The sequence below is a fragment of the Cygnus olor genome, chromosome 3 (genome assembly GCF_009769625.2).
Source record: "Cygnus olor isolate bCygOlo1 chromosome 3, bCygOlo1.pri.v2, whole genome shotgun sequence".
NCBI lineage: Eukaryota > Metazoa > Chordata > Aves > Anseriformes > Anatidae > Cygnus > Cygnus olor.
In genome coordinates, this window is record NC_049171.1 from 23,230,660 (window position 1) to 23,253,793 (window position 23,134).

Consider the following 23,134-nt stretch of genomic DNA (forward strand, 5'->3'; position numbering starts at 1 on the left):
AATTAAAATGAAATCTGATACAAGCCATTTAGTTAGTAAAATTTAGTTTTGTTTTGTTTTGTTTTTAAATTCTGGATATAAAATTATCATTTCAGCCTATTTTATTTCATAAAACCTTATGATTTCATAAGAGTTCATAAATGGTGTATCAAATTTTGTTCACAGTGAAATGATGTAAATGTAATTATGCTAGGAGGTTTTAAGAAGACAGTAGGGAAGACTTCTTTGTCCAGATACACAGCTAGAATTAAACAAGGGAGATGTACCCAGAGAAGTGTTCTGTGGGAACATGCATGGCTGACACAGAGGTTTGAACCAGCCTGCTCTGTACTGTATTCCTTTGAAAGAACACCATTCTTATTTTCATAATGCTCTTAGCCATCACATCATTTTTCATATCATATTATCATCATTTTCATTTTCATAATTTTCCTTTTTCTCTTATTTTTCTTTTCTTTTTAATAAATGTGTACATTTGAGCTCAATGTAAGTATCTGAATAACTTTATTTGTAGCTGGGTTCTTTATTTGTAGCTGGTCAGTAAAACCATGTAACTGCCTCTGACAGTCAAACGGAGCAGACCTGAACTGAAACTGCAGGATATGTAAAAAATATTTATTTTTAACAGACAAAAAATGCTTCACAGATGAGATAGAAGACTGTGTTCACTGAAGTTTAGTGATACAAAATAGTATACAAGGAAAAAAAGATACATGAGCCTAAATAGGAACGGTTTACTAATTCCTGTTTCTCCTCAATAATTAAGTTGCTATGCTAACTAAGTCACTTGAATAAATTCTGAGGGTAGTGACTGAGGGAATTGCCATTTCTGTATTGTTTTAATGAGAATGAAAGTTCTAATTCCACACATACTGAGCTTGAAATTGCATTAGCTATCTCTCAAATAATATGATGAGCTAATCACCAAAGATAATTATTATTCTTAGGAACAACCACTGTAATAAAATATAATTTTTAATAAGCCAACAGGTGGAGACAATAAAGCTGCCAATAACTGAACTGATTACATCATTTTAGTCCCAATGTTAGTATCCTTAGCACAACTTTACTGACTGCAATTTCCTTCAGCAATTAAAGACAAGTTACAAAAGACAACTGCAATAAAGAAGCAGACAGTGTTCACGCCCGTGATTAAGGTAAGTGCAACCTCTGGAGAAGGTGAAACTCGAGTACAGTGTTCAGTTTCGGGCCCCTCAGCACAAGAAGGACATTGAGTCCCTGGAATGTGTCCAGAGAAGGGCTACGAAGCTGGTGAAAGGCCTGGAACACAAGGGCTATGAGGAGAGACTGAGGGAACTGGGGTTGTTTAGTCTGGAGAAGAGGAGGCTCAGGGGAGACATTATTGCTCTCTACAACTGCCTGAAAGGAAGGTGTGGGGAGCTGGGGGTCAGCCTCTTCTCACAGATAACCAGTGATAGGACTCGAGGGAATGGCCTCAAGTTGCGCTAGGGGAGGTTCAGGTTGGATATTAGGAGACATTCCTTCTCAGAAAGAGTAGTCAGGCACTGGAACGGGTTGCCCAGGGAGGTGGTGGAGTCACCATCCCTGGGGGTGTTCAAGGAAAGATTGGACGTGGTGCTTAGGGACATGTTTTGGTGGGTGACATTGGTAGTATAGTGATGGTTGGATCAGATGATCTTAAAGGTCTTTTCCAATCTTAATGATTTTATGATTCTGTGAAAGATGGAAGCTGGTGGCTTCTGGCACCAAGAAAGTTCCTGACCCATTTAAAGGCTTACACCTACAAAATAGATTTACCACCCTCAAAGTTGAAGAGAAGCCATATGTGTCTTCAAGCAAAGGATCTGGTCCACCTAACCCTAAACCACACAAGACCACCAGGGAGAAACAGGGAGTCATAATAATGGGTGATTCCCTGCTGAAGGGGACAGAGGCACCCATCTGTTGACTTGACTTCTCCTATGAAGAAAGGCTGAGAGAGCTGGATATGTTCAGCCTGGAGAAGAGAAGGCTCTGGGGTGACCTCCTTGCCCCCTTTCAATACTTTAAAGGGTCTTATAAAAAGGATGGAGAAGGACTCTTTACTCAGGTAGATAATGATAGGACAAGGGGAATGGTCTTAAGCTAAAAGAGGATAGATTTAGATTACACATTAGGCAGAAATTCTTCATTGTAAGGGTAGTGAAGCACTGGAACCCTTGTGCCAAGAGAAGTTTTGGATGCTCCATCCCTGGGGGTGTTCTAGGCCAGGTTAGATGAGGCCCTGAGCAACCTGATCTGGTGGCTGGCAACCCTGCCCATGGCAGGGGGGTTGGAGTTAGATGATCTTTAAGGTCCCTTCCAAACCAAGCCATTCTATGATTCTATGACCTTTCAAGTAGAGAGGTTTGCTGCCTGCTTGGGGGCCCAGACCTGTGATATTGTGGAGGGACTGCCAAAGCTTGTCTTACCCTCTGACTACTAACCCCTTCTGTTATTCCATGTGAGCCAGGTGAAACCTGAACAGTACCAAAGGTGACTACACAACTCTGGGAGCAATAGAAAAGGGCACAGAGACCCAGGTGGTGTTTTTTTCTCAATCCTGCCAGTGAAGGGGAAAAGGTGCCAGGGAAAGTGCACTAATTAGACATGTCAATAATTGGCTGCAGAACTGTTGTTTATGACAGGGTTTTGGGTTCTATGACCAAGGGACCCAGTTTGCAGATCAGCATCTGCTTAGGAGAGGTGGGATCCAGCTCACTACACAGGGCAAAGCTATTTCACCAATAGGATGGATGACCTCATAAGGAAGGCTTTAAATTTAGTATGAGAGTGGAGGGAAAGAATAACCAGCAGCCCTGTGAAAGAGTAACAGACAGGGTTGCTGAACAAAGGGCATGGGTTGATGTGATAGGGAAGGATCACAAAATCAACAAAACGGGGATTAAGCAGGGTCACCTTCAACACTTGCAGATTATCAAAGAAATGCCTAAAAGGCACCATTACAGAGAAATCCCCCAATCCTATCTATGAACCAAACACGCTGGTTTGCCCCTCTTAAGTGCTTGTACACGAACTCACACAGTATGAGGAGCAAACAAGATGAGTGAGATGTGTGTATGCTTGCAGGGCTATGATCTTATTGGGATCATGGAGATGGGGTGGCTCTCAGGACTGGATTATTGGAATGGAAGGATATAGGCTCTTTAGGAAGTACAGGAAGGGGAGAAAAGAATGGGATGTTGTTTCCCTATGTGAATGATCAGCTGGAGTGAATGGAACTCTGCCTGGGGATGGATGAGGAGCTAACCGAGAATTTATGGGTTGGTACTAAAGGGAAGATGGGGCTAGATGACATAATAGTGGGGTTACAACATTTTTAAATTAGGCTCATTAAAATCAATTTCCTTCTGGAGAGTTCACAAAAAGACCACTAAACTATATACAAAATCTCAAAACCTTTTCTCCAGGCTCTAGAGATCTTCCAGTATATCTTGTATGACTCACCCCTATGTCCTGTTTTTCACCTCTGAAAATTTGCATGTTTTACAAGACATCTTTTCTGACTTAGTGATTCAGAAGAAAACATTTCACCATATTATTAAATATTATCAGCAACTTACTGGATTGAGCATTGAGAAAGCATTTACTACACCAGTACAAGTTATTTTGGGGCATAAAACATCAAAACAGTGGAGCAATGAACAGATATTAGTGGTCTGAAAAATATATCAATAAAGGTCTAATATTAGCTTCATATTCTGCAACTGTAGACAAGGGTTGAGAAAAACAAATAAAACAGTGGCCATAAATAGGAAATACAGAAGAAATAATAGTGTTTTGATGCATGAATATTCATTTGCCTAACTATCTCTTAATAGGAGTAATTGACCATTTATGGAAACTTCCAGTGCACATAAGTCAGGCTAGACAGCTGACTGATTTATTAATGTAACATAACTTTTGTGATATAAAGTAGACTTCATGGGTCTCTAAACTAAATGTTAGGGATTACAGTCCGAAAACTCTGAGGTCAAATACTGAAAACCCAAGGCTTCCCCAATATTTAGCTAACTCCTTTTTCCAATATAGAAATGTAAAAACTCGAATAAAGAAAGCAATAAGGTCATGAAGGTCAGTGTTCTGAATTTTATCCCAGTGTTTTGAAGGCAGGCTTAAAGGATAATACCTGAAATAAGACATTAGAGAACAGAGAATGAACAGGAAAGTTTCTTACCTCGGCAGTTTGGTAGAGGGCTACTCCATTGCCCATTGCTCCGGCACTGTGCTTGAGAAGCACCCTGAAGTAAGTACCCAGTGTTGCAAGTAAAATTTACAACATCATTTAAATTGAACTCGCTGCCATTAGTCATTCCATGAGCTGGATTCCCAGGATGTCCACATGTGATTGCTGTTAAAAGAAAAATAGGCATGCTAGCAACTAACTGAAAAGTACTGTTTCATGGAATCACTTGCAGGTTGAAGCTGTTTTTATTTCTGAAATTTTCTTTTATATTTATGCAAGAACTTTAAGAAAAAATATGATGCATTTATACAGAGATCTTAACTGCCAGGGGAAAAAAATGTTAATTTTTCTGTAAGACTTTCAGAATCTACTTTTTACCTTATGGTGAAAGTTGTAATATAAATAATTATATGTACATGCATTTTGACACCCTACTGATATGTACTATACCTTAAAAAATATTGAGACTGCACTATATTTCCTAATAATGCAGATTAAAAAAAATATCTGCAAGATTCAAAATCTAGTAGGGTAAAACAAACTGAATTCAAGTATTGCTTCAGAACATTCTGGACTTCCAAAACATTCTTGTTCCAAAATTGTTGAGTTGCTTTGTTTAAATCCTTTTAATTAGATTTTCTTCTGGCAGTAGTGACATCATTGTTGGGATTAAATCGTTCCCATTATGCAGATTATGTGTTTGTTAATATGCTTACATTATACTTATATATTTTATAATGGTTAAACTGTAGCCTTCCACATGACCAGACATTAAAATAATACAGAAAAATATAGAAAAAAACATAGGTACTGAAAATAAGAAAGTCAAAGATATATATATGCAGCTTTTCAACATTGTGCTGGTGACAATGGCTATCATACTAAAGTAAATATCCTATTCACAGGTATACCTTCTAATTAATTTCTTTCTTATTTTTTCTTTTCTTTACTGAACTGACACCTGAAAAATAATTTTACTGTTTTATTTTATTTTACCACAGAGTTCAGTTATGAAATAGTATTTTCAACAATACTTGATCTTTGAAAATTAAATAGAACACCTTCCTGTATCCAGATTTATGTATTTAGTCCTTAAATTGTACAAATAAATGTAGTTCAGTCACTTAAACCCCTTTGTGCACTATTCCATTCGCAGCATTTGCAGATGATACCCTAAGCATCAGAATAAAATGTGAGTATATACATAGAATCTACTTTGTTCTAGCCCAGCTGGTGCATTTTTTTGACTGTTACAGATTATTAAGTTTCAATAACTAAAATATTTTCTGTAGTCACTGTCTTCACAGTCACTATCTTTCCTATATGACAAACTATTCAACTATAAAATGCTATTACCATAAAATTTCTACAGTTTCCTGAACAAATTCTATGCCACGGGTTCTTACAATACAAAAATTAGGTCTTGTATAAATACTCTGATAATGAAGTATAATTCTGCTCAGTTGTCCTTTTCAACAAAAACATATTCTTGTGGGTCAGATCCTCTTTAGACGTCATTGACAGATTCTGTTTAGATTTAGACGTCACTGACAGATTCTGTTTTTTTGATGCCTCCCAAAAACTAAAGATCTCGGAGTCTGAGACTCTAGCCACAGGATCTGGTTTGTTATTGCTTCATTAGTTTTATAGATATTCTTGACCTATTGATTGATCAACACTGAAGTAGTTGGATTCACACAGTAGCAAGTACTTAAAAACATATTTGTAATTAAAAAAAAAAAGAAAAAAAAAGATAATTTGGCATTATAGTGTTTCCAATCATCATTAGGCTTTTATACAGTCAACTCTTAATATTGTTTACCTAAGTAGTACCCAACACATTTCAACTAAAGATTATTACTAGCGGTTTTACGACATCTAAATTGTGAATAACAAATCCCCTTTTCCTGCCTAATACAAAGAACTGTCCTATGCGTGCAGAAATGCATATTCCTAAATATGTCATGTGGATACTGGAAACATAGCAAAGAGATCTCTCCATTTAAAGTAATAAAACTCCCAAGTATATTCTGAAGTCTTTAACACAGTATCAGTCTTAGACCCTGAAGTATGCTATATAACTGAGAGGTTTTAGTTAATATTAATACAGTATATATTTTTAGTAAAGAAAGTCACTGTCTTGATTTTTGTTGTGTTGTTACTCACAAAGAACTAATCAGAGATCTTCACCTTTCATGTTAACTCCCAATAATTATCAAGTGAATAGATCTTTTGGAATATATTTAGCCCAAAGTATGGTCTAATGGATTACCCAATACTGAGGTAGGGAAACACGTGTGTCAAAAATTGTGCACGATAAAGGAGCATAGGAAACAAAGATAAAAGAGTAATGTGTGGAGTACTCTGAATACTTTCTTAGATAACGTTTTTTGAAGATTAAAATGTCTAGTATTTAGAAATCTGAAATTCCTTTCCAAGCCAATTACAAATATGAAAGGATGCATAACCTGTAAACATATCACAAAATGTAGCCCAACTCATGGTAGATTTTCAGGGGTACAGCCTGCAGCATCTTTATGGTGCCCCTGGTGTATTTTTAGTGTCTGACTCATACTCCTTAGTCAGAGGACCTTTTCAGTATTACATTAGTAAGCCCGTTTCTAGCACTGGTAAGCACTATGTTTCCACTTTCCCTCTCAGAAATAGCTGAGACATTTTTACTAGATTTTTTAATAAATAAATAAATAAAAGTGGGAAAATCATCTGAAGCTTGGTTGCTGACAAAAAAGGGGGGGGCGGGGGAAGGGGTGTATGTATAGTTCTTTAGTCTGACAGTTATAAGCAAAATAAAACCATGTTGCTGCTAGGCAGCCTGTAAAAACAGAAACTACTGCCTGTTCTTCTCAGAACAGTAATAACAGTAGCAATTCAGGAAGGAACTGACTCTCCCCCCTCACCCCTCCCAGCTTTGCCCCTTTCTTTTGAAGGGATTTTGTTCACTGCATGGTAAAATTAATCCACTAAAAGTAATAACACAAGCTGGTGGCATTTCTCCTTTGATGAATATAAATCACTTGAAGATATCAATAGGATTTTAAAAGGACAATGACATTTGGCAGATATTTCCTGCAGCTATATACAGGTTGAAATAAGAAAGTACTGAACATTTTGAAATCTAATGACTTATCAGTAATATACTTTCTTAGCAATGAAACAAAGATACTAACATCTTTAACAGAAAAAATGATCGTCTTAGTGACTCTATCTCTGTGTGCATTAAAATACTTCTGTCTAAATTATAGACATCTTGAAAATTAAAAAAAGAAAAAAGAAATAACTGATGTAAATGATCATTAAAAATAACCAAAATTATATAGAAATTGGGAGTTTTATTAAGACCAAAAAACGATAATAAATGCTAGCACACAATAAAGTAGCAAAATAATAAGCAGAGAAATCAGACTTGACTGATTAAATGGCTGATGCTTCAGAAAGTGTCAGAAGACCTGCCACACAAATGTGGAAGGAAGTAGAGTGGGACTGACTCAAAAAAAAAAAAAAAAAAGATTTTCAAAAGCAGATGATTTAAGAACAACAGCGACACAAAAGAGAGAATAAAGAAGTCAATACTTTTCTAACAGATGTAGTATAATCCAATACTATGCCTGGGCCTGGGTTTGCACTGACAAATATTAGGCCAACCTGGAAAAATGGGCAGTTACCATCAGAACAGTATTCCAGCTTTATCCATCAAAGAAAAAAATTAGACCATCAGTATTCTTACTAAAAAAAAAAAAAAAAAATAAGAGGGAGAAGCTCTGTAAGACGACACTTGACAAAGAAGCTACGCCTGGAGAAAAAGGGAGAAAGAGATAGATAAAGTTATTAAGGTGCAGCCTGCTGTCCAACACACTTCAATGCCTATGTCAGCCTTCTAAAAAAAACAGAAATCAGACATTACTGGATACAGATAGTCAGCCTGTGCTAAATTAGAAAGTGGATTAGATTATCATAATGACCCTCATCACTGAAAATATGTCCAATAAGCATCTGTTCTTAACACATCATTCGAATACCTTTGAACATCTCATCCACCATTAATATTTAATTAAGTTAAAGGTAATAGCAATATTCACTGAAAAATGAATTATACTTACGGACACAAACAGGAGTTTGTCCAGACCATTTATGATCCTGTAGGCAAATTCTGACAGAGGTACCAACAAGTCGAAAGCCAGGATTACACTGATAGACTACAGTATCACGATAACTGAATCCATCTCCACTAATATGACCATTTACAATTGGATCCGGAGAACCACAGTGACCAGCTACAATAAAAGAACAATCCATCAAAACTACAAATTCTTACAAATCTTGCCAACATTTACAAGAATGCTGATATGAAAAAAAAAATAAATCCTGTTCACAATAAAAAAAAATAATAATATTAGAGTCAAGGAGCATATAGTAGTGGATCTGGGAACAAGCAGAACAAGATCTAGGGTGTAAAAACTGCAGGTGATATTCCTTCTACTTTTTCAAGGTGACAGAGGTAGTCATTCAGATATTTGAAATTTTCATATATACACTTTCTGCAAATTCTGTTGTAGAAATGACAAATTTGTCAGAAGAATGTCTGGTGCATATAAACTGCAAATGTCTGAAATTACAAATCATTCAGTATATTTGTTACAAAATGGACAATTTTCAATAGGGTAATTTTTTATTAGTAGTATTATTTTACCTTTTCCTTAATAAGCCTGCCTTGGTCCTCAGAGAAATGTGAATTACAAATAAAAGTGTTTTTTTGTTTGTTGGTTTGGTTTGGTTTTTTAACTCCCAGACCCCCATTATTTCTTCATAGTGCTCATGTTGATCTTCACAGTGCTCATGTTCATGATTTGGCTTGGATTTTGTGAACAAATCTCTACTAACAAATTAAGTGTGACTGGGGCCATTCTCTGGCAGAGGCCAACCAGCACAGCACAGTCTGTTCTGTAACCATAAACTGAAAATCTCTAGCACAGCTGATAGCAAGCTGCCTACCAGCATTAATACTGGTTTAAGCTAACTTGAACAGTTCTTAGAAATTGTCTTGGAGAGCGTTAGCCAAAACATGTCCAGGCATTATTCTAACAATTTAAGAGGTGATATGATCAAGTTTCATATTCATTTTCATGTCAAGGTGTTATTTCATTAGAGTAAATGTAGTGTCTGTTATTCTATGTATCCAACATATAACTGATTTCTCAATAGCAGGTCTTCAGGTATTAGAAGACTGCAATCAAAGTTTAAAATATAGATAATAAATTATTAAAAATAATAAAAAAATAATACGTTGTGTGGGATCACAGTCAGTCTATTGCTTTCAAAAGAAAAAATACTGCATTATTTCAGATACGTATAAATGGCACATTTAGCTATATTAGCTCATTTACCATGCCATAAATTTCCCTATTTGTATCTATTAGAAATTTTATTCACTCTAATTTAAAAGCTGCAACATACAAAGGAGGTTTCCATGCAGACATTTAAAAAAAGAATCTACAGCTAAGTATATCTCGTTATGCTCAAATATTTCCTATCATTCACCTCCAATTTCTACAATTATTTTTTATGCATTAATGCATTTCAGTAATCAATCACAAAAACTGATTCTACTTGTGTTCATTCTTTCCAAATAACTACCACCTTTATGTTATCTTCAGTTGTTCCTTAGCTAAACTGGTATATTTAACATGCTTATAAATTCATGTCAAAAATATAATAAATTCTTCTTTATATTGGTTTCCAATTTGATCACTATACTTGAAATAATCACCTTTTCCAGCTGCATAGAAGTATGGAAAGGAAAGAATGTCTACCAGCACTGTTTCTTAGTGCTATCAGCAGCTGTTAAACAATGCAGAACGGATTACTCTGGGTTAATGGCACTCTTGGCATTAAGGAAGCCAAGCAATAATCTTAATCTCTCTAGATTCTTTATTCTGTTTGGAAACAGAGCTTCTGATCAGGAAACTATTTATCTTAACTGACTAAAGGGAAGATTTATTTTTTTTTTAGTGGCATTGATTAATTACACCTGCCAACAATTTCAACTGAAACTACGCTAAGCACTTTCAGTACTCATTCTGAGACAAGAGAACAGGGACATGATGCTTGTGACCACTGATAGAATGGGGCTGTGTGATGTTCGGTTTAACACTGAGGCCATATTCGTGAAGAAGCAGACTTGCTCATAACTTTTTTCTTGGGTCTGAATTAATTTCTACTACAGCCACTTTAATACAGCTAAGCAGTGTATTTCATTTACACTTAATGGATCTTCTAAAACACTAAAAGGGGAAAGCGTGCCACTTGATTACTTTATTCGTACATAGAGGATTATTATAACAATACTGATCTTAGGATTGCTGATGTCTTCAAGGAGGCATTACGACAATGTTCTATAAATTTGTGCAACAAAATAAGGATTTAAGTTTTTTCATATTCCAAACAGGGAGTAATGACAGCAAGAAGTAACAAAGACATTGAAAACACGTTTTTCTTCTTGAAACGTCTCCTTGAAATTTTCTCTTGATATCTCATGGAAGTATTTACTTTATTATTGTCAGCCCAAATTGGCAATATGATCCCCCTTAACCCTTCCCTCTTATTCAGCCTCACTCAGCCTCTTGCCTGTCACATGCCCCTAACCTCTTAGTAGGCCTTTCTCCCAGACTTGCTTCAGTTCACCAATTTTTCTCTTGTATGGTGGAGAAGAAAAACTACACACAGATTTCCACGTGCATGCTGAAGAGGAAATAATAACATCAACCTGCTGACTACATTGCTGCTCGTACACTCCAGTCCGTGATCTTTCCTTCATGGCCACACTTCTAACCCTTGTCTAATCTCTCCATCATGTCACCTGGGTTGTTTTCTGTAAAGCTGCTTTCTACCCTGTCAGTTTCAAGACAGTGGTCATGAATGGCATTATTCTTAGCAAAACTGCAGGACTCTGAATTTGTCTTTGCTGAACTTTACGAGATTCCTGTTGGTCCATTCCTTCAGATTCTCAAGGTCCTTCTGTAGAGAAGTACTGCAATCCAGCATATCAACTGTTCCCCATCGTTTGGTGTCATCCTCAGACTTGCTGAGGCTACACCCCAACCTGTCAATGACAGAATCACTAGCAGATCTTGGGTAATATTGGCCACAGTTTATTTAAGTAGTTAATTACCAACTCTACTACAACACCTCTCTCCCCCACATTCTGCTACTAGGAATGACAAATTCATGATCTGGTTAATCTTGAACATAGATTAACTACATGCTAGAGCAAAGGTAGATGTCACTTTTAATCAGAATTCCTTCTCCTCAAGCAAACTATTCTGCGTGGTTCTAAACATTGACTAGTAATTCAAGCAATTGTAACAATCACAGATTTTGGGAAAGGAAAGCTATGAAACATGCAAAATGGGAAAAGAGAGGCTGTATTTATACAGAATAGACTGGAATACATTTGTGTTGTTGTTTTTTGTTGGTGTTGTTGTTTTCTAGACCTAAAAAGTGAAAAATTGAAAAAGCTGTGTTTACACTGAAGCCAAGCACAGGGAATCACAGAAAATTTTAGGAACAAAGATAGCTGAGATGTGCCAACTGTCATAATACAAAACACCAAAGTACTATGTACTTTCCCATAAATGGGAATTTAACAGCTATCTGGAATATGAATCATTTCACTTACAGATCATTCCAGCGTATACGATATTATGTTTTTTGAAAAACTAAATTGTAGTAATAATTTATGAAAATTGAATGGAGTGGATTACATTTAAATTTAGATTTTAAAATACATCCTTGACTTATTCATGTATAGTTTGGACCTGAAAGTCATACAAAGTCAGGATAAGATATCTATGCAGGAAAACATAGGAGTGAGTCCATGATTAAATACCAACAACACCAGAGATGGAGTTATGCAAACACTTAAAGGATTCCAATTTGATCTATGAATCAGTCACACACACAAAGCATACATGTAAACACATGTTTTGTGACTTACAGGTGTAATTCTTCTTGAAAAGAAGGGGAAGAGATATGAATTATCAGCAGTGTGAGGAACTGAGTACAAATGAAAAATATCTAGCCTAATGATTCACATTTATCTTCATATAACTGAGAAAAAGTATATATAATGCTAACTATCTGCAGAACTGTGTCTTACATTTACCCTTCGACTCATTTACTACAGTCATTGGTTTTAGCTTTCTTTTGAGAAAAATATGGATCTCACAAAGCTTTTCTTGAAATATAGAAATTAGTGTACTCAACTGGACTGAAAGCATAAATTGATTCTACACAAACCAGGGGGTAACACAATGTGATAGCTGTTTTCATCTATAGCAGTTCTGAATTACATTCATGCAGGTACAGTGCAGGTAAAAAGCATCTCTAACTCATTATCATTGCTTTGAAATGGAAAAGGCCACTCATAGTTCCCTGGTGTTCGCCTCCTGATTTTCACAGGCTTCAGGTAAGTCCTAAAGGCACCTTTGAAATAAATTTGGTGTATGCTGTCCTTGAAATTTAGGAATACACAACCGGTGGCATTCACATCATCTAACTTTACGAATCAAATTTATCTTTCCTGAATTGCTCTCTGGAGGAGCCTGCATAGTTCCATTGACCTTGTTGGAAATTTAGGATCTTAGACTGTACTCTAAACTGCATCTAAATTAGGTGCCTAAAGCACATGATGTGAATATCCCTTATGTGAGAGAATATAGAGAGGCAAGAAGAGGTTTAGTACCAGAAATACAATCTTCTGCAGCATGAATGTGATAACTCACTTAAATTTAGAGTTTTGTACTCGGAGCTGTGCAGTATTTTTGGCATTACAGAGCTTGTCTGATTTTGAATCAATAAAGACTAAAATGGTGATTAATAACCTTCCAGCTCTAAGTGTGATCCTTTTTACCTACTGAGGTAGATGCATGTATTCAACAGTTCTAAGCATAGGGCTGCATTTAACAATGCAATCAATCTAATGCATCCGAGAGAAACCAAAGACCATCACCATTTTAAGAGAAAGAATTGGGAAGTATCATAAGACAATTGTTACTTGTACTGCAGCCATATTTTCTGCAACAGGTGTTGTGTTCATTACAGGTGGGAATATATCTGTAGAAATAATTTAAAATGCAGATAGAAACTAGAAGTTGGTAGTTATGACTAAGAGGAAAAAATGCTAATGGATATCAATATTAATGCAGATTTGTAAAAAAAGAAAAAAGAAAGAAAAGAAAAGAAAGATAAAGAAACAGACGAGAAGAAAAGTGTGAATTCATATAGAGTTCAAGCTGTTCAAGAGACAGTTTCCTAACTATGAGATCTAGTAAATTGATTAGCTGATTCCCAAAGAGTTAAAAGCTTCTCTGTACATAGTTTTTAAATTGACTTGGAGAATAAACTAGTATTGTTCTCTAGATAAGTCCTGTACTGATTGTTTCTTCTCCATCTCTATACTATTCAAATCCAATTTTATGGCTACTGTAGACAGTTAATCTTCTGGGGTGTTCTGAGGTAAAATATATTTCCCAGTAGTCAGAATAAGAAAGAATCTTTTCCAGCCTTCCACACATAACAGTTATTTATAATATAAACAGATTCCATTGAGATTTGTATAATATTTAGTTTGTATACATTGGCAGCTAAATTATCCTGCATGAACATATCTTCAAAAAAAAAAAAAAGTAGTATATAGATACTAAATACTATTACTATTAATCAGATGTTGAAGTAGTATTTCAGGTAAGTTAAAATGAATGAGTGCTCACAAATATATATCCTTTTGCTAGAAATTATTATATGCAAGTGCCAGGCAATACACTCGTGATGTATGGTATAACACTGCAAAAAAAGCTGAGGATGAATAGCCTCCAGCCCCCACCCCCACCCCCCCTTCTTAATGCTTTTATTTTTTACAATATAGATTTGAATACTAGCAACAGAAGAAAGGGCTGAGGAAAATACTACACGTGCAAATTTGGTGTTTTGGATCTTCACAGTTGCACTTCCAGCATCTTTTAAATGTTTATCAGACTCAGCCTAGGGATAACCTAGGAAGCTGATGTGTCGTCACACACAAACCTCTTATGTAGTTCCACAGTGGAACTGATGAACTTACATATACAAAAAAGTAATCCTGAAGCATAGCACTCCCTTAAACAGCACTTCAGTGGAATTACTAATCCTAGGTAAAAAAAGATTTATTTCACTCCTTTATTGCTCTAAATAGCAAAAGAAGTAGTAATTAAAATATGCTCCCTTTGTTATATTTTCTTAAATAAAAATGACTTAATTCTTAATTTATATGGTTGAAAAAATAAAGTGTAAGGAATTGAAAAGCTATCAGATTGGAAAAATGCTTTTCCTTCTCAAAAAATTTGCCAGAAACAGCTACATCTTGATCACTAATAACTAGCTGCCTACTTATCACTTATTTGTATAAGATAATGAGCATTAACAACCTGATATCCCACAGACCATCAGTATGTCTATCTGAACACAGAAAGACAGTGACCTTATTAACACTGAGAAAGTTAAGAACAGATTCTAAGAAGGATCAGCAGCTTTTCACTACCGGTTATTTAGGTATGCTGCATATAGAACTTCTTTCCTGTAGATCCATACCGACACTGACTTATTGGAAACGCAGATCAAAATATTAATTTTCACTCCATTCATAGAAATGACAATATCAGGGATTATCCAGCCAGCAGGAATGTTTGAAGAAGTGAAGATTAATAAAAGATTATTCAGTTTTGATTTGAGTTCATTTCTTCAGATATGACAAAAGATTGTTGTTCTTCATGACATGCTGCAAAACATACCCATCTATATTCTTTTAATTGACTTTTTTGAAGATAGTGAGGTCAGAGGAACATAATAGTCATTTTATTGTTTGCATGAAAAAAAAAATCATATTGATATACTTTTTTAAAACTTAATGTTTTCAGAGAATGGGAGGACAAGGGATTTTATCACTTAGCATATATATATCACTTAGCATATATAAGCATAACTTATTTTAAAGCTTCTAACTTGTCCACAAAGTGGAAAGTTAGGCAGGGGATGGGGTTTGGTTTTGCTTTACTATGGACTGCCCTGTCTAATCCCCTTGCCTATATGCTCAATATGCTGACAACTTATTTGTAACTGGAATGCATCAGGCATGCTCCTGAACTGAAACTTATCTTCCAGCATAGTTTCATTGTGCCCTCTGTGACAACACGACAAAGCAAGTCATAATACCGTAAAATGTGGATAACCAAGTGAGTCTCCAAAAAACTCCTCCTGGTCCAAAAAGCTTTCCAACAACATCAAATATAACTTAATTTCTAAAAAAAAAGCTATCTGTCAGCAGAGCAATATAAAATCATATACAGCACACAATACTTTCTGCATTTAGGATACCTTTACTTTTCATTGGTCTAATAATGTTGTTGCTTGATATGAGGTGAATTCCACTACTTAGCACTGCTTTTGATTAAAAAACAAAACAGAAATAAGTTTTTTTACCTAGACATTGGGTTTCAGTACCACTCCAGAGACCATTTGCCAAGCATTCTCTCACGTGAGAACCAACTAATGTGTATCCTGTGTTACAGGTGAATATCGCAGTGGCTCCATACACTGTTAAGGTTCCAATCTTATTTCCATTTGGTGGAGATGGAAGACCTCCACAGGAGATAACTAGGAAAAAAACAACAGCTTAACAAACTGAAGTATGAAAACACTTTTGATCATTTCTTAGACTGGAAAACAATAGATCACATCACATTTTCTCATAAAGTAAAGATAATATGAATAAATATAAAAGCTGTATTCAAAAGTAAAATTACATAGTAGGCTTAAAATTATGCTTGATTTGGCAATGCATGTTCTAAATCAGAAAACTCAGAAATCTTCACATCTTGACAGCAGTTTAAATACAATCTGGATTTCACATTCTGAAACAAGAGAATTACATGAATGTCTGGGAAGGTTGAAATTATATTCCTGGTGTAAGAGTATGTAGAAGGACAGTGTCTGCTCCTTTAAGGGTATCTCATTAAGGACCTTTAACAGTGCAAGAAGGGATAATAACAAAGGGAGGCAGTGATGGGAACCATGTCTGGTCAGTCACACTGAGTTATGAGACTATGTGAGAATGTAGGAGTGAGTGTTCATTCCAGCAGGGTTATCTGACTGAGGACTCCTAAAGTAGGAGGCAATCACAAGAAACAGACCTCCCAGTCACACTAATTGCTGGGCTAACAAGTTACAGGTGTCAAGAACTTACAAGTTCCAGGAAGGATGAACCTTGCAACTGATAAGGTTGTGAACTGGGTGCCCCCAGACTGGGAGGGTACAGGAAACTACAGAGCTCTGCAAAACTATGGAGAGTGTGCAGGGGGAAGGGGTAGCGCGAGAAACAAAGAGGGGGGATAGGTGGGAAAGGGTATAAAAGTACTGGTCACTTACAAATGGGGGAATCAGTACGCTTGTCTGGCCACGCCCTGCACCTGATCACCTCAGTCTGTCTTATCTTCTTATATTTTCACATTAAATCTTAACTATCTCTCTGTGTATTCCTGCTCTGTCTCTCATGTGTACGTGTGCTGCAAGGACTACGCGCCAGCTACTGGTGAGACCTGTGAGTGAGTGAGTGAAGACTGGGGACAGTGACTGGACTGAGTGTGGGTGTCTCGGTGTCAGGTGAAACCTCTGTGTGTGAGTGAAACTGGTGTCAGCTACTGGAGTGAGTGTGGGTATTCTGCTCCCAGCCATAGGGCAGGAGCAGTTTGTGTCAAGCCAGCTATGGCTGGGGAGGAGGGGTGGCATGAGTGAAGCAAGTGTGGGCTCTGCACCAGTAGCTAGAGCAGGGCCCTGGGTCACAGGGGGGCAAGTGCATCTTCCTCAACCTGGTGTGCATGGGGAGCGCATGTGCGTTTGCTAGAAAACTTTCAGCCTGACAAGCTGGTGAGTAGTGGTGGCCTCAGGCCTGGGCTGGGATATCAGGTAGGCGACAGGTCTGTGTTGGTACACCAAGGGGGAATTGTGAATGTGGCGTGCATGAGGGATGAGTGCGTGAGTGCTGTGTGTTTGCAGCAAACTTCAAACTGGACTGGCTGGTAAGTGGGCAACCTGTGATGCAAGCAAGAGGGCCCAGGATCCAGGCAGGTTTGTTGGATGGACAGAGAGGCTGTGCCAGTACTTGAAGGACCCCACTGTGTGTGCTTGAGAACCTAGAGTGCTTTGTGCATGCATGCACTGGTGAACTTCTACCTCTGTCATCCAGAGAGGGGAAAGGGGACACAGCTGTTTACATCCATGTCTTTATGTGAGTCTTGTGTGTAAGCACTGCTGAAAGCAGCCCTTGGCTGGGGCAGCCTGTGTGACCAGTCATGTCAGTGTGCGTGTGTCAGTGTGCATCTGTCTGTCTCGGTGATATATGCTCGGCTTTGCTACTGGTTGAATCTGCAAAAGGGAAAGCAGCAGCCACATCCCCCAGCCCAGGCAGGCACAGACCCTGGGTCCCTGTGCACTGGGCCCCAGCAGTCAGGCAGGAGTGGTCCCGGACTGGAGTGGCTGGAAGAGGTAGCTGTGCTCTTTACCTGCCTTAACCCTGGATACTCTTCATATAAGCTTTCCCAGGATAGTTTAAGTGTTATGTCTTTTTACAGGTTATCTTTTTTAACATGTGGTAGTCTGAACTGTTCTTATTTCCTACTACTATTCATAATCATATCACATATATTGTAGCCTATCTAATCTGCTACAAAACTAGACTTGACCCATTATCACAGAAACCTCCTGTAGCATCAGCTGCAACAGACAGCTACTACAGGCACCACAATGAAATTACCTTTTAACAATGTTTCAAACTCTAATTGCACCTGTTCTATAATGTTATTTGCTTTTAGAAAAATATATTGATAATGTTGTAATTTAAGATGCAGATCTTAAATTCCTTTAAAAAGTTTCAATTGTATTTTATTATCTGTTAGCATAAACCATGGTTTTGTTTTCAAAAGCCTGTTAACAGCTAAATTTCCTATATGAAACCTCAAGGCCACATTCTTCTATACTTTAAAAGGTTCACTGTGGAAAACAACATGGAATTTCCAGTGTGAAAGTTGGGTAAAATCAAGTACATACCACTGTGCAGTAAACTAGGTTGTAATCAGAATAGATGTGATTGAAACTTCTTATGCATATAAGATTTCCAGAGGTGGATAACACTCCGTATAATGATAATCAAGTCACATTAATGTCATTTGCAGAATAGTCTAACATTGTAACTTCTAATGCTAAATTGCTGAATATTAACTACAAATACATATGTTTAAAATATTTTTTTCCTAAAACGCAGTAGAATGGAGTATTCTACACATCTTGCAAATGCTTTACTATTTTTAATTACAGTGATTGCAGAAACAATAACTAAACTACCTGAATAATGAGCCACCTCATAACTTGTTAGGTAGCTACTTAGCATATTGTTAAACAAATAAAATGAATACACCAGTTAGGTCTCTCATAATCTAGAACTCCCTTAATTTGATGTTTTGTAACTCCTTTATAGATACTATTCACAAGTAGATATTGATACATACAAAATCAGTCTACCTTAAACCTAGCTACCTCGAAGGAGGTTGTAGGGAGGTGGAGGTAAGTCTCTTCTCCCAAGCAACAAGCAATAGAACAAGAGGAAATAGCCTCAAGTTGCACCAGGAGAAATTTAGGTTGGATATTAGGAAAAATTTCTTCACTGGAAAGGTTGTGAAGTATTGGAACAGGCTGCCCAGGGAAGTAGTTGAGTCACCATCCCTGGAGGTATTTAAAGGATGTGTAGATGCGGTGCTTAGGGACCTGGTATACTGGTAGACTTGGCAGTGCTAGTTTGGACTTGATGATCTTAGAGCTCTTTTCCAACCTAAATGATTCTGTGAAATACTTTATTGTCAGTGTTTCAATTATCTCCTGCTGCTTCTGAAATATAATTTTAAACAGATAGGATCTATATTTGTATAACCAACTCTGAGCATGACAGTGACAGACAGAAAGTAAACAGTAGGCTTCTCAAAATACTCTGTAGTGTATTTCTGGATCTTAATGATCTCTATCCAATGAAAGTGCTACTGAACAACTCTCTGGGGATGAAGTTTGTCATAATTACATCCTAATCAGTCCTCTCTGAGAGGGCAAAATAATGTAACTGCCTTATAAATAAACCAATGCATCTTTAATCAACAACTCCTAGGGGTTTCTGCACATACCTAATACTTTGCTTTTGGTTAACTGCATCTCATATGGCTCAACCCACATTTACTTTAATATCCAGCAATTGTAGAGGTTGGTCAAGAGGTAGCTTTTTAGAGAGCTTTCACAAGCTGAATAATGCTTGTGTATTAGGCAGCAAACACAGAAGATTTTTAGTATGTGTGCACAAAAGGAACAATTGCAGCTAATAGAATCAAAAACTCATTAGTTTTAAACTTGAGATGAAAATCCATATAACTATTACTGGTTTATAAGACATATACAACAGTTTCCTTATTTTTCCAACTGAGTATTTTTAGAAGAACATTTTCTCAAACCAAAACTAATAGAATAAAACATGCCAACACAATCCCACAACCCATCATTGTTCAAGAAAGATCCAATACACTCCTTTCATGCACTGTTTGCTATTACAAGTAGCTCTCTTAACCTTGTTCTAAAAAATCTTAAATAATTTTATTTTCTGGAAAATACATATCATTTTTTATTATTTGTAGTTAAATGGAGTGCATCCTTTTGTCTTTCTTTTGCTCTTCTTTTCCCATACCAGCATTATTCTCTAATATTTCCTCTGCAATCCATGCCTTAGGTTTGGAGCCACACGCTTCCCATTACTCCTGAAAGGGTTGATTTTTTTATTGGGAGCTCATGCTGAGGTGAGGAAGATTGGAATCTTCACCCCATTATAGGAAAGGACAGTTTTAATGGGAGTACGTTCTATAATCCTGCCCAGAACTACTAACATAAAAAAGGATATGTCTATATCCTATCTATATCTGCCTCTGAAAATATATCTGAAGTACTTGTATTAATTTACTAGATACTCCACTACTATGCAAAAATGTTTCATAAAACTAAAATTGGTTGCAGTATATTCATATATCTCTGAAGTATTTCTTGATCCCAGAGATGAAGGAAAAGTATTTATGGGGGATTTTTTTCTCTTTAAAAAAAAATTACATAAACTCTTTAATTTGGTATAATCAAAATAATACCCATCTCTCTAGATTAGTGCAAACATATTTAATCTGATTCACGACCACCTAATTCTAGCTGATCAGCAAACGCCTATAATGAAAGTAGGCTCAGAGGAGATGGACATGGGTGGTGTATTCATGAAGCTCAGGGAAGAATAAAGGGAGTGAACACAACTGTTGAAAGGAAAGCTGAACTTAACTCAGCACAAAGGGGATCATTTTTTTTTTTAAAGATGACTGTGTCTGTTGAGTGGATCAGCTGGCTGTGTAAATGGCCTTCCCTGAGTAAATCAAACAGCTGTATTCCTGAGACTGCCAGACCAGCATGGGTAGATGTATACATCGCTTACCCACACACGAAGTATAAAACTGAGCAATCAGTAAGATTAATTTTTAAGACAGCAACAGGCTCAAGATGGCTTTAACCTACATTTTCCTTTCCAGGGATTAGGGATGCCCAGTGTTGTGACGGTGAACATGTAAAGAGTGGTAATAGGAACTGTGTTTGCATTGTGATTCAACTGTATATTGCAATTGCTGTAACGTACTTGTGTTATGATTTCAGTATATTGCCGACTATGCTGCTAAATTGAAATCCTGTGTAATGTCAAATATCTTCAAATAAGTAAATTTGGCAGTAAATGTCTATCTAAATTTCTATCTAAATCTATCTTTCTAATTTCTATCTAAAAGCAGCTGGTCAGAGTACTTGGCTCTGATACTAAGCTGCAGTTATCTTACGTTCCAATTCAATTTTCTAAATATAAGCACTTTGTGCCATCTGACACCCTACAGTATTCTCCGTACTGTTGTTTCAGATCTCCTATATGCAGTGGGAGACTGATGTTCCACATTTACCTTATGTGGATGTGTAAGTACTACCACAATAGAGAAAAAGTATCTGCTTTAAGGGTGGCAGAACTAGCTGATGTGACAATTATCCTCTCCAACCAAGGCAAATAACACCCTGGAAAAAAGGAGAGAGAAAAAATGAAGTCTGGGGGGAATTCACTAAGGCTCTGAGACTGTAACCCCTGACAACTGTATGAGCGCACTGATGTTCTCTAAATCCTTGAACGTCTGAAGTTAGGACTGACATAAATTATGATACATGTGAATGAAGACCTTATTAAATATAAAAGCTTGTGTGTGTTTCTCCAAGTGTACTGTTTCCATGTTTCATCAAGACATCAAGGCAGTATCACCTTCTAATATAATATAACTCTAATCTGAAATCTTCTAAAGTAATAACATTACCTCCTACTATTCTCTGAATACTTACCCGCTAGTTAAATAAATCCAGTCAGAAATAAACCATTGTTCAGACTGATCTTATTATTACTTCTTATTGTACTTTACACATAAAGAATTTGAAACAACTAATTTTAACAAGTAATTGAAAATTTCATGTTCTGTTACTCACAGGAAATTGATAGCATAAGAACTTTTTTAAAAAAATAAAATAAATATATTTATAAAATAAAATATATGTATTAAAAAGTATAGTAGATTCTGTAAACAAGTATGCTCCTTACCCTTACAACTCGGCCTTTCATTGCCTACACTCCAGGTTCCATTAGACCTGCACTGTATGAGTCTTTGACCCAATAAATAATATCCAGGACTGCAGCTGAGCATGACTTGAGCTCCATACTCATTCAGTGACCCAGAAATCAGTCTCCAGACAACATGTTCTGAAAGCAGAGTCTCTATGCTTGGACAAGTTACAGCTGTGAAGAAAAGACACTTAAATATTAGCATTCTACCACGACATTTCTTCACAGAAAATGTCTTGCCTTACTGGCAGAAGTCTCGCAATCAAAAACTGAGCACACCATAAGCATTTTTGAAATACAAGTTCTAGGAAAATAATGAATATCATATAGTTACTATTGCAAATTAGGCAGAATTATGTAGTACATTTTCATTTAGAGTGATGCAGTGGAATAAAGACAGACAGTCATGCTCTAACTATTTATTTAAGCATTTCACAGACAAAAAAAACCTACAGTGGTTTTAAAGTAAAAGCAAATATTGCTGTGTAATTTTTGCAAAAGCTCAAATGGTGGTTTTTTTTGTTGTTGTTTTGTTTTGTTTTAATTGTCCATGCTATTTGCTTTAGAAAAGCTCTAACAAGGTCTTAAAACAGGTTGTCAGAAAAGCTGTTAACACACATTCAAATGCTAATTAACAGAAAATAGTATACTGTGGGTATTTGGGAAAATGATTACATTCCAATTTAGAACACTTGCCAAAAAAAAAAAAAAAAACATTTAGAAAGGTTTTAAGGTTTTTAGAGTGATTTCAGTTCTGTGGTTTTTAGTATTTCAGATTTTGTAAGATAATGCAGTTGGTGCATGTAAGTAAGAACTGTGGTTAATGTTTTTCATAAGGCTTACGATAGCTATCAACCAGTTTCAAATTAATGCTCTGCAATTCAACATAAAACATGGCATATTTGATATTTAAGATATTGACATGAATTATGAGTATGAATATGTTATGAAAGAGACTAGCTCAGGCTATTACTGAAATACATAGAAAGTGATAAAAAATCTTGTAAAAATCTAAAAACTAGATTACCACCACTTTTCAGAAAGCTTTAGTAATACTACAATTATATCTTTTCCAATAGTTACTTTACCCATGGCAAATTCTAGCATCTAAGAAACAT

The 23,134-nt window shown here is 36.4% G+C and overlaps 1 protein-coding gene across 5 annotated transcripts in view; it reads right to left on the minus strand.

The window, feature by feature from the left end:
- CSMD1 (CUB and Sushi multiple domains 1) overlaps nucleotides 1-23,134 on the minus strand; it is a 1,148,093-nt gene that overhangs the window by 61,186 nt on the left and 1,063,773 nt on the right. For 4 of the 5 annotated variants that reach the window (XM_040551454.1, XM_040551453.1, XM_040551457.1 and 1 more), the window contains 4 exons: nucleotides 21,996-22,190; nucleotides 15,737-15,910; nucleotides 8,326-8,499; nucleotides 4,199-4,372 (listed from right to left, as the gene is read on the minus strand). In XM_040551454.1, coding sequence (XP_040407388.1) covers nucleotides 4,199-4,372; nucleotides 8,326-8,499; nucleotides 15,737-15,910; nucleotides 21,996-22,190 — 717 coding nt within the window. The remainder of the gene's footprint in view (nucleotides 1-4,198; nucleotides 4,373-8,325; nucleotides 8,500-15,736; nucleotides 15,911-21,995; nucleotides 22,191-23,134) is intronic. The other variant, XM_040551456.1, reaches the window with a different exon arrangement.